The 12,471-nt window shown below is 40.1% G+C and overlaps 1 protein-coding gene across 1 annotated transcript in view; it reads right to left on the reverse strand.

The window, feature by feature from the left end:
* The window catches only part of tgm2l (transglutaminase 2, like), an 8,408-nt gene extending 1,004 nt beyond the window's left edge, over positions 1-7,404 (reverse strand). Inside the window, exons 1-14 of the mRNA XM_071505678.1 lie at positions 7,288-7,404; positions 6,749-6,919; positions 4,326-4,556; positions 3,775-3,893; positions 3,136-3,264; positions 2,705-2,882; positions 2,279-2,411; positions 2,047-2,150; positions 1,762-1,904; positions 1,493-1,592; positions 1,109-1,254; positions 828-957; positions 507-667; positions 123-259 (exon numbers count right to left, since the gene is read on the reverse strand). Coding sequence (XP_071361779.1) covers positions 123-259; positions 507-667; positions 828-957; positions 1,109-1,254; positions 1,493-1,592; positions 1,762-1,904; positions 2,047-2,150; positions 2,279-2,411; positions 2,705-2,882; positions 3,136-3,264; positions 3,775-3,893; positions 4,326-4,556; positions 6,749-6,919; positions 7,288-7,303 — 1,898 coding nt within the window. The 5' untranslated portion in view covers positions 7,304-7,404. The remainder of the gene's footprint in view (positions 1-122; positions 260-506; positions 668-827; positions 958-1,108; positions 1,255-1,492; positions 1,593-1,761; positions 1,905-2,046; positions 2,151-2,278; positions 2,412-2,704; positions 2,883-3,135; positions 3,265-3,774; positions 3,894-4,325; positions 4,557-6,748; positions 6,920-7,287) is intronic.
* Between the last annotated feature and the right edge of the window lie 5,067 nt (positions 7,405-12,471).

The following is a 12,471-nucleotide window of genomic DNA, read 5'->3' on the forward strand; positions in this document are numbered from 1 at the left end:
GTGGAAATTTTGATCTGTTGCCATGTCTACACGAAACCACCTACTATTTATTCTAGTATGTAGAATAAATAGTGGTGTGAGGAGTACTGTATATTTCATTTACATTCATTGTCAGCACTTACTTAACATTGATCTCAGAGGCAGCTAGTAGACCGGCCCCCTCCACAGTGAACACACCACCCTTCAGTGGGACAGGCAGGGGATTGGTGAAGGAAATGTGGGCTGTCATTTGTTCATTAACAACAGCCTTCCCGTACACCTGGAGAAAGAGGAGGCCAATCAGTCCTCTATGCAAGTATACAGTGTAGGACATCAGTCAATAGAGACAGCAGAGTCCACTCCGTTACGGGCTGAAGTTAACCAAGACCTGCACACTTTGTACAGAAGTTTGTAGTTTAATTCTACTCAGTCCTCTGCCCTTCATTTAGAAAACTCAAATCTGTCCAACTATATCAATGCCTTCATAGCCCGACTAGGACCTCTGGGTGAGCACACAGTGTACCCACCTGTACTGCAAGTTCAGGCGTGCTCAGTGGGATGTCGGCCATGGCCATGATGGGTTCGATCTCCCCTGGAGCCTCGATGAATGCTTTCACTCTGATCAGATGGTGCTCAGAGACACACTTGACATAGTCGTCATAGTGCAGACGCATCACTTGCTTGTGGGCTGAACACACACATACACACACACACACACACACACCCACACACACTCAATATTAAACAGTAAAATGGTACATTGTGCTGCTAAAAATAAAGGTCAAACAAAGAAGTACTGTTGTTTTTAAGTACGTCTGCACCAGATGCCTTTTATTTGAGATACTAACTTTGGTGAGCTGGCACAGTCACGCTGGTCGTCTGCCACTGGCACACCCCCTGACTGAGAGAAGTGTAAGTCACAGCCAAGGCCAGAATGGTCAGCTGAGCATTGGCGTCCTTGCTTCCTTCATTCTTCACCTGTGGGCAGGAGGGATTCATCATCAAAGAGGAAAATATAACCTATACTCACACAACAGCAGCCCCACATTCACTGTGTGTGAATGACTTTACTCCTTTATCATCTCATCCATCCACTCATTCATTCAGCTACAGTCTGTGCACTCCATACCTCAACAAACACATCAAAGTCTGTCCCAAACACAGCCTTAGCATGCTTGATTGACAGCTGCAGTTGTCCTGATTCTGCGCTCCTACTCTCTGGCTCTGTGACTTGGCGTCCGGCCTTCTTGTACACCTCTCTCTCTTTCGCAGAACCTGTGGAGAAGATGTTGATACATGACAACTAATCCTAACCGTGAGTCTAAACAGATGACCATGAGTACTTAAACAGTGGAAGTAATTAGATTACAGGACCCGGGAGCTTTAAGATTTAACAGGAGGAGGCTTTATGGTGTTTGTAAAGTGAACTAAATAAATGTGATTATGGTGAGTAAGTCTGTGCAATCAGTGACCCTAATCTATCTACTCCTCTGTGTATGACTTTGCAACTAACCTTCAGGATATTTGTACTGTAGAGTGACATCTTCTCTTTGGTCGTCATAAACACTTTTGGTGCTGATGTTCATCCCCACACTGCTCTCATCCACTTTGATCTGTAATAATAAAGTCAGTCATCATTATCATCACTGTGGCCGCTGTCATTTCATCTTTTATAAGGTCAAGACTCTTTGTCATTTAAGAAAATATGCATGTCAACTATGAATCTAATTTCAAACCAACTAATTTATTTCTTTTTCTGAACTCAAAACAAAAATCAGTCACCCTCTGCTGTTGGCCACCTGGTCGGACCATCCAGTAGACGATGTCAGCGTTCACTTCAGCGAAGATAAACGGAGCATCGTACTTCACTCCCAGATTTCCCTCCTTGATGGCTGTCACTGGACATGGGCCACAGCAGTACTCACCTGAACAGCAAAAACTCATTCAGTTTGATTTCAGATTACACCAGCCACCTTTCATTCCAACATTTTACAAATTATATGATATTAAAGAAAGCTTGAAGTGACATTCCTGAGAACAGAAGAAGGTAAGAAATCATAAATGTACCATCACTGGGTTCTTGAGGGGTGGGGTCCAAAACCTGCCAGCCATCGTTCCCTTTGGGTAGATCCTCTCTCCTCATCCAGGACTCCACCCAACAGTGGAAGTTCCTACAATCACAGGGAGAGAAGATGAGAAATTATTCATGACATCAGATGATGTAATGTCTTCTACTAAATCTTAATCTTACTAAATCTTTTCTAAATTTTAAAACTGTGTTTGTTGGGAGTCTTCCTACCAGGTACTTTCCTGCCTGTTAACGATCTCCAGTCTTTCATTCACCAGGATGTCTATAGACAGGTTTCCATCAGCATCGTGGGCTGAGGCGAAGTTACTGATGAGGCGTGTTGGGATTCCCAGACAGCGCAGCACTGTGAAGACAACAACAACAATGCAGACATCTGCTCTGCTCTGCTTTCCTTTCCTTTCCTTTCCGTTCCTTTCCTTTCCTTTCCTTTCCTATCCTTTCCTTTATTTTATTTTATTTTATTTTATTTCATTTTTCCTGTCTTACTTTTTGTTAAACAAATATACTTGACAGAATGGTTTTGGGCTGGTTTTTATCAATATTGTCAGAAAGATATCAATATAATATATACATGAATATATGTATTTCCCAAAATGTCAAACCATTCCTTTAGACATGCCTTGTAAAAAGCCTCACCTGTGCAGGCGACACCAGCAAACACCCAGCACTGGCCATATTTGACCGCCCTGCCCCCATCCTTGCTCCACTGTCGGAGGATTGGCACACTGCCGTTCCATCTTTGTGGTGCAACTCCATCAGAGTATGGCCTCTCCCATTTACCAGCCACCACACCCCTGTCATCATTAGCGTTCACCTGGATAGGTAAAGGCAACACGTGGAGGAGACACATTAAAGCTGTGACTCCCTGCATCAAGCACTGGTTTAAATATGAGAAGGTCTCATGTATCTTTCATAAGGTGCACTTGTCAGCCAAACAGTGAGACAAGTATAATGACATTTCACGGGATTAAGTTTCAGTTTCTGTTCAGGTCTTCAAATGTATGCAAATGCTTTTCCTTGAAGTGTTTGTCAGTATTGTTTTAGCAGCAAGTATATGAGATTGTCACCATTGCAGTGATCCTCCTGCCGACGTAGACGGGGTCAAATCTGTTCTCAATGTCCATCTTTGAATTCCTCAGGGCATCATTGGAGTTGTCCAGAACTTCAAAACAAATGTCCATCACATAGTCCTCAAACTGAGAGAGACAGTGGCAAAGAAGAAAAGACGTCATTTGTTGAGGAGGTGGGACTTCCCAACCAACTTTAAAAAAAAAAAAACAAACAGATTTCAAATCACATTTGTTTCCCATTGGTCTGTATCTGTCTCTGTGTGTCTGTTACACCACCTGCTATCTGTCTATCTGCCCTCTGTCTGTTTGCTTGTCTGGCACACACTGCCTCCCTGTTTGCCTTCCTCTCTGTCCTCCCAGTGAGCTGTGAAGGGACAAGCCCTTGTTTGTGTGGTTTGGTAACATTCTGACACCTCCTGTCCAGAAGTTTCCTCCATCCAACAAACAGACTTCCTGATCCAGCCGAAGCCACAGCACTGTCACTGCGACAATTCACACAAGCCACCTACTGGCCTGACACAGACACAGATATACTCAACTCAACCCATTCACATAATGAATGTTTGTGTGTGTGCGTGTGTGTGTGTGTGTGAGAGAGAGAGAGAGTGAGAGAAAGAGAGAGAGAGAGAGTGATACCTGTCCATAAGCCCAGTGAATGCCACTGATGTAATCTGACGTCCCCATGTAAATGACTCCATCTTCATTCATAATATACTCCTGGAGCAGATTTTGATCAGGGAGGTACACGACATCATCTGATACACACACATGGACACACAATTAAAACACACAGAAGACATGACATTAACATTCAACACAGATTTCAAGAGCAAAATGAATGCAGAGGTTTAGTGTGCTTCACCGTAGCTACACATTAGAAATTCTACAGGTCTAGTGTCACGTTCACAGAAAAACAGAAGGAACCAACAAGCGGACGCAGCAACATAAATTCTGAATCAGCTAATATGAATTCTTTGTGCGTTCAAGGGCCTCAATTAAAAAAACATGGCAGTGTTGTTCTGTGAGAAATTCCATCATTTCGTGTTTTGATGATGCTGGTGGAAAATGCTGTCTCACACTGACAATGTTCAAGTCTCCCATAAACACACAATTAGATTGATATGTAGTGATGGTGACCTGTTGTATGCTTTATTTCAACAAGTGTATGTATGTATGTATATATTTACCTTTGCACCATGGGTTAAAGAGCAGGTGGAATCCAATTTTGTCAGCCTCCTGTAAAATGCGTCCATCCGGTGACATTATCAACACGGCCAGATGGTAGTGGCCAATGATAGCATCTGCTGGACTGTGCAGAGTCAGCAGTATTTCATCCTGCGCTCCCTGCTGGTTAAACCACCACTTGTTTCCAGCCTCACGCTTCCTCTGAACCTTGATCACCACCTCGTCTCTCTTACCTGAAGAAAGATTGAAAATACAATATAATTTATAACATAGGTTGTTGAACCTCACTTCATCTTCTAGCTGGCTCAGCATTAGAAAATCAACAGTGCACCAAAACAAGGTATATTGTTTCCCTCAGGAACGTGAGGGAAAGAAAGAGCATGCTGAGAGAATCATGGCTCTGAATCAGTATGATGTCTTATAATGGATTTAGTACTTTGTGTCATAAAAGTGAAGGAAATACATTTTGTTACTATGAAATTAAGTGGAGGATTCATGACAAGAAAAAGTTTTAGCTGTATTATGTTAAAAAATCTTTAGAGATGTTGTTCCAGCTAACAATAATGACCTACAAAAAGAAAAATGCATTTTTCATACATATATTTTGCTTTAAGGTGGCTTTGTACAGGTTCGTGCTGGTTATGGCTTGATTTGTGAAATGTGTTTCATTTCAATGTTCAGCCCGGTTTTAAGCAGCTAACATAATAAGCTAACTTTCAGCTAACTGTCTTGCCCACCCTTGTCACCTTAACTTGCTCATATTTGCGAGCCTCCTTGTTCTGCTGTTGCTATAGCAATCCATAGGACATATCATAAAAGTTGCTAGTTTTCAAAAGTATATAAAATATAGTATAAAGAGAACAGTGCACTAGTCCAAAATAGTTCCAAAACAGTTAGCATAGAAGGGTCTAATGGACTGTGGCTTCCCTGAGTTCCTCAGGGGTCAGTCCTTGGACCCCTTCTGTGCAACCTGTATATGCTGCCTTTGGGTCAAATTCTGCAGAATTCTAATGTCAACTATCATAGTTATGCAGATGACACACAAATATATCTCGCACTGTCTCCAGATGACTGCAGTCCAATAGAATCATTGTGTCACTGTTTAGAACAAGTCAAAATTGGATGAACCAAAATTTCCTTCAGTCAAGAAAAAACTGAGGTCATTGTTTTTGGCAATAAAGAGAAGAGGGTTGCTGTCAGTAAACAGCTTGAGTCACTGTCTATAGAAACTAAAGACCAAGTCCGAAACCTTGGCATGCTGATAGACTCAGATCTGACCTTCAACAGCCATATCAAATCAGTCACCAAATCAGCCTTTTATCAACTTAAGAACATGTCCAGAATTAAGGGTTTCATGTCCCAAACTGATCAGGAGAAGCTGATTCATGCTTTTATCTCCAGTAGACTTGGTTACTGTAACGGTCTTCTGACTGGACTCCCCCAAAAAAGTATCAAACAGCTGCAGCTCATTCAGAAGGCTGCAGCTCGAGTTTTAACCAGAACAAAGAGATCAGATCACATCACCCCAGTTCTTAAGACCTTACATTGGCTCCCAGTCAGCTACAGAATAGATTTTAAAGTTCTGCTACTGGTCTACAAATCACTGAATGGTTTAGGTCCAGAATACATGAATGACATGTTAGTAGAGTATAAACCCAGTAGAGCTCTGAGATCTACTGACTCAGGTCAGATAGTGGAGCACAGAGTTCAGACCAAACATGGTGAAGCAGCATTTAGTTGTTATGCTGCACACAACTGGAACAAACTACCAGCAGAACTGAGATCAGCCCCAACTGTAAGCACTTTTAAATCCAGGTTAAAAACATTTCTCTTTTCATGTGCTTATAGCTGAGCTCTTTTTAAGAACTTAAAACTCTATCTATTTTCCTTTATTTTACTTTTTTGCTCCTGCTTTTAATTCTGTGTTTTCTTTTGTTTTTATGCTGTTTTATGCTGTTCTTCTTTGTCTTTATGTAAAGCACATTGAGTTGCCTTGGTATGAAATGCGCTATATAAGTAAAGATGCCTTGCCTTGCCTTGCCTTCATAAAGCTGATAGAGTTTAATGAATAATTTTTTTTTTGTATTTTACTTTTTCCTGCTGTTTTTCTTCCTGCTGTTTGTAAATATCGTAAATGAATTAGCAGTTTTATGGTACATCACCCCTTTGTAAATGATGCATAGTTTACATTAGCCAAAAGTCAAGTTTACAAGTCAAAAGATACTCTACATAAATTGTTTATGAATGAGTTTGAACAAGTTACTACAAAGTGTTCACACAATGCCAGTTTCAGTTTGTAAACCCGTCAGAGGCAGCTGCTGCAAAGTGGCATCAGAATACTATCAGGATAATAATAAAAAAACAAAAACAACAAAAAAACATTTTATTGACCCCAACAGTATCTTCCAGGCTGGGCTGTACTCACCAAGGTGCAGCACCAGTTCCAGGTGGTGCTTGGGGGGCAGAGAGTCAGAGCACTGCAAAGTTATGGAGAAGGGCTGACCCCTGCGGACAATCAAGCGCTCCCGATCAATCTCCCTGGTGTGGTGGGCCAGGTTGTTTTCATTACTTCTCAGATTCACATTGGAAATCAAACCTACCAGGACCAAAAGGGACAAAGTTCACCACTCAGTATGCAGTAAACAAAAACATTTCTAGACAAGAGGTCAATACACTTCTGTACTGTAAATTTCTAACTTGCTTGTTTGACTCGCCTGATCCATGCCCTAGCTAGGCTCAAAAGCTGCCCTTGTGTGTGTTGCAGGAGTCACGACGGGTCATGTCACAAGCAAGTGTCAAGTCATACGTCAACACATCAGCACATTTTTCACACAGAGCATAATCTCCCATAAGGACTATAGAGAGAGGAGTAACTGAAAACAATAAACATAGATAGATAGATAGATAGATAGATAGATAGATAGATAGATAGATAGATAGATAGATAGATAGATAGACACTTACCTCTGTGGTTGGCCATCGCAAATCTTTTTCCTTGTCTCTGAAAGTTTGCTTCTTCACGATCTTCTTTTCGTGCTCAGTGCCCATCACAGTTCTGTATTTATACAGCACAAGACTGGCCCTCCCACCTCTATGACACACACACACTCACCCCAAAATGTGCAATCACTCAACCACACTCTGTGACCTCTGACGTCACTTACCAAAAACCTGCAGTCCTCTTAGGTGTATGGATGCACATGAGTGTTTGCAATGTGTGAGTGAGTGAGTTTATAGCGTGTCTCTCATCCCCTCTGTCACACTGGGGCCTTTGTTGCAGTATATGTAAAGGTGTCTCCCTCTCTCCCTGTGTGTGTGTGTGTGTGTGTGTGTGTGTGTGTGTGTCAGTCCGTTCTGGCCAAATTAATCATATTCATTCAAAATACTGTTGAAAAGTTTTTACATCAGAGTGATCTGTCATTTTGTAACATCACTACTTCTCTAAAGAGAGTGAGGCTATGCTTCTTATCTCAGCTATACACTCCTGATCAAAATCTTAAGACCAGTAAATAAATTGCATTTTGAAATATTGGATCACAATGCTAAAAGAAGAAATGGGAGCAAGAGACAAAAAAGTTTGAGCAGGCAATTTATTGAAAACAACAATTTAACTGAAATAGGCTGTTCATCAGCTGATCAAAAGTTTAAGACCACAGTCTTTAAAAGCCAAAATCTGCGCAAAAATTTGGATTCCATGTCATTTTCTGTCAAGTATTCACACTGTCAAGACCTCCTGATGGCAAAGGCAAAAAAGCTCACTGTCTTTGAACGTGGTAGGATTGTTGAGCTGCATAAGCAAGGCCTCTCACAACGTGCCATCGCTGCTGAGGTGGGACGCAGTGAGACAGTCATTTTGAATTTCTTAAAAGATCCTGAGGGTTATGGAACAAAGAAGTCTAGTGGTAGACCCAAAAAAACCCAAACATGGGACATTGAAAGGTGGAAGAAAGTTTTATTTTCTGACAAGAAAAAATTTAACCTTGACGGTCCTGACGGCTTCCAACGTTACTGGCATGACAAGGAGATCCCACCTGCGATGTTTTCTACACGACACAGTGGGGGGGGGGGGGGGGGGGGGGGGGGCATCTTCAACAGTTGGAGCAACATTCCCACTAGCCTCCTGGAAACACTTGCATTAAGTATGCCTAAACGAATTTTTGAAGTGATCAACAAGAATGGTGGAGCTACTCATTACTGAGTCCTTTTTTGACACTTTGATTTCTGTTTTGAGGGGGTTTTCGGGGTTTTTTGAGCTATGGTCTTAAACTTTTGATCAGCTGATGAACAGCCTATTTCAGTTAAATTGTTGTTTTCAATAAATTGCCTGCTCAAACTTTTTTGTCTCTTGCTGCCATTTCTGCTGTTAGCATTGTGAAGCTCTACTTAGAACCTTCTTGAGACCCAATAGTGCAAAATGCATATTCTTGCAATTTTTCAACTGGTCTTAAGATTTTGATCAGGAGTGTATTTACAGATATTCTGAATGGAGGAGGACAGACATGGAAAAGCACCCAGATATAACCTCATTTGGTTAGACTTAATTTTCCATCAGTTTTCTTCTAATGAGCAACAAATGATCCTGTAAGAAAGTGAAATTATTTTTAAATAAAGGCTAAATAATAATAATAATAATTATTATTATTATTATAGCTTGTGTTGTCATATTAAGATATCATAGGTCTATGTTAGTAGCGTTGAATGTGATGTCTATTACAACATAATTGGTAGAATAGTGTTCTCTTTTGTTTCTATTAAGAGTATGATTTGGTGTAATAGTGTCTAAGTATTGTTAATTTGGGATCTAATATGTAATTATATACAGTTTCTAATTACGACATAATTTATGTGTGTGTTTGTTTACTGTCTAACAAACATATCATTTATACTTTTGTCTAATTTAATACAAAGTACAGCTTGTTATGCTTTATTAGTGTACCGTAAACTTAAATGCAACCAATATTCCCAGGAAGAATCTAGCTCACGTAAAGACAGTTATGTTTCTGTGGAAATGAGGGTTTGTGAGTCTTTGGGTCTAAGTGTTATGAACTCCACAGAGGAAGCATGACTGCAGTCTTCATGTCTCAAATAGCAGCCACCCCTCCCATGATTACACAAAAGCAGCAGCATTTTGTGTCATCGTAATTGCAAAATGTGCAAATAAAAGTTGGCCTTTCATTGCTTTATTTAGTCATGTTTTTGCTCAAATGTTACAATAGGTTAAATCAACACAACATGTAAGTAACTGCTACATTGTAATTGTTGTTTTATATGCACCAGACACATGCGCTTATCTGTTTCTAAATTTGCTGGGATCTTATTTGACCTCGCAGTTCATGAGAATTTCCAGTCCCAGAGTCCAGCACACTTTACAAATACATCGCACAATTCTTTTTAATGTTTATTATTAGAGAACAGTTTCTTAACCAGTTATAGTCAATATCAGAGTGACATCTTCTCGGCCTGTTTCTCTTAAATTCACCAGAAAGTCTTCTCCTCTCCAAAAATAAAAAAAAAAAATAAAAAATAGACCCAGTGTTTAAATCCAGTAAAAGTTACATGTTATGCTTTTAAAAAAGTGCCTACTTTTGTTGTAATTTCACACTGTTGCTACAACTTTGAAGAGTTATGCAGCAGTGGCTGGTTCAGTACTCGGCTTGTTTTTGGATTGTAATTCCTCTTTTTGAAGCATAAAATGGAGATCATAAACTGGACTGTTTGGAGACTGAGAGAAACAGAATCTGTTGGTGTGACTTGAGAACTTACTGCATTGTGTTACATATCTCAGTGCCCACAGATAGCTCATGAGGAAAGCTGTATTGTCTGGCTCAGAGCAGGAAACAGGAAGATAACGAGGTCTGTGTCAAACTGATAGAACTGAGAAAGCACACACACACACACACACACACACACACACACAATAAATTGAGTACAGTAAAGACAGACGATGAACACATAGACAGACACTTAATAGCCTGGGTCATTGTCCCTACTGTGCTATAATGATGACGTACACTGACACATCTGGATGTTTAAATGTAGGCCTATAAGTGAGCATATGAACCTTTTGTGGGAGGGACATGTTTTAATGCACTATCTGAGGCATTCAGTAGCTCACTTCATGTTAATATTTCATGGAATAATCTTTAAACCTTTAAGTGTGTACATTTGATACGATTTTTAACGAGTACTCCAGTAATTAAGAATTGTACTTACTTAAAACTGAGGGACTTACAGACACAAATTTAAAAAGGAATAGTCAAAAACTGATTCGGCAGATGCTGACTTTTACTCTTTTTGTAGTCCTTGGTGTGGTTGAAGCTGCAAAGACCCTGGATCCTACATTTACCTTAAAGCAGTTCCCTGTGTGTACCTCTCTGTGTGGTAAACATCCACGTCTTTCAATGTCCATGACCTCACAGCTCACTGATTTCCCAAGCTGTTGCTGATACCTGGGTGAAGTCACTTGAATAATTTTCTCAGACAAAAGGCATTGTACATCTTGTACAATGCTCCATGTGTGATAAAGATGTGTAGTAAAGACTTTTAAATGTGAGATGAGAGTAGTTCAAAACTATACATTCTGTCTTTCCATGTCTGCCTTTAGCCATTTCCACTTCCTGTTACATAGCCATGACTGATCAGACTCCGACATTAAGCAGAAGAGCAAACATTTTACAAAGTAAATATGTACCTTTATGAGAATGCATCTATGTGACTGGAAAACAGTCTTAGTACTAGTGTGATACTGAGCTGTGGAATGCTGGGATGGTCATGTTTCGGGAAAACAAGGTCTTTGAGTGACCTCAGCCTCCTGATCACACCAACGTGTCGACAGAGCGATACACTGATGGGAAGGGACTAAAAGTGCAATGCACTTCATTGGTCTCTCACCCTCTTTCAGTTCTCTGAAACACACACACAAACAGGCTCACACATGCACAATTTAAACTATATGACACAAGAGGAAGTACTTTAAGTAGAGATAAAACACTGTGAAATTAGTGAATGTTTACTTTCACTCCTCACTTTCACTTATAGGAAGTGAAAATAACAAATCTGGGAAAGTTTTCTGACAGTCATGTTGGCTCATTTAGATATGGCCGACTGTGAGAAATCCTGTAATGTTTGGTCAGCGTCTGCCCTCAAGTTAACCACATTGACCATATGCAGTTCAGGCGTAAACTACGTTCTGACCTAGTCCTGTTTTTTTCAATGACCCTTATTTTACCTGGACAGACAAAATTTGGAGATTTGCTTTGAATTATGTTGTGTTAAACAGAAAACTGCAATGCAAGACCCTTCGTAGGAACAAGGCCATCACACACCCCTTATGATGGATTACTGTTATTTAATATGGAGAAACTGCTTCAAAATACAGTGTCCTGACAGCTCTAAGGAGGACATTAGAAACACACAGGCATTTTTAAGGCACCTCAAAAGCCAGTGTGTGGAAGAAACCATGGTGTGAAGTGATCTGATCTCCAGCCAAGTTTCACATAATCAAACAGCAACTACTGCTTGTAGCTAAACTAGACACTGACTGGTCAATGTAACTGTCACCTATCTTTGATTTAGTCAGTTACATGTATTTTCCTTGGTTTGCAAATTTTCAACTGTGTTCAGTCATTGACAGAACACATTGGCCTTAAAGACAATAAAATCTGTTTGTCAGCTTAAACTATTATTACACTACTTCCCATCATGTGCTCATGAATATTAATGGTTGGTTCATGGAAAACTTGCAGTTTTCGTACAAGAGACGATTTTGAATACATACTACAAAAAGTGACCAATTACAACAAGATTTGATCACTGCACTGTTAGTATGAAAATGCGTCCACACATATTTGTGTTTATGTCCATTTTTCAGTTAAAAAAATGTTTTTGTTGATATCAGATGAAGAACCTGATTTTCATTCAAGTAGGTCAAGCTTACTGTGAAATCAGCTCAGTCAGAACACAGGCAAGATAATATTAAATGTAGTGAGAAGGAATTTAGTTGCTAATGGACGATTAGTTCTGGCTGTATTATGCTGATATTTACACTGAAAAGCAACTAAGAAATAGAAGGAGGTGTACCGTGAGGCTTTTGTATATATGCAGGCTACCTAGATATTCCAGTTGATGAAAGCATGTTTAAGTCAATGC

Source organism: Trachinotus anak, unplaced genomic scaffold (genome assembly GCF_046630095.1).
Source record: "Trachinotus anak isolate AG129_WGS33_773 ecotype Australia unplaced genomic scaffold, CSIRO_AGI_Tana_v1 ptg000002l, whole genome shotgun sequence".
NCBI classification, from domain to species: Eukaryota; Metazoa; Chordata; class Actinopteri; order Carangiformes; family Carangidae; genus Trachinotus; species Trachinotus anak.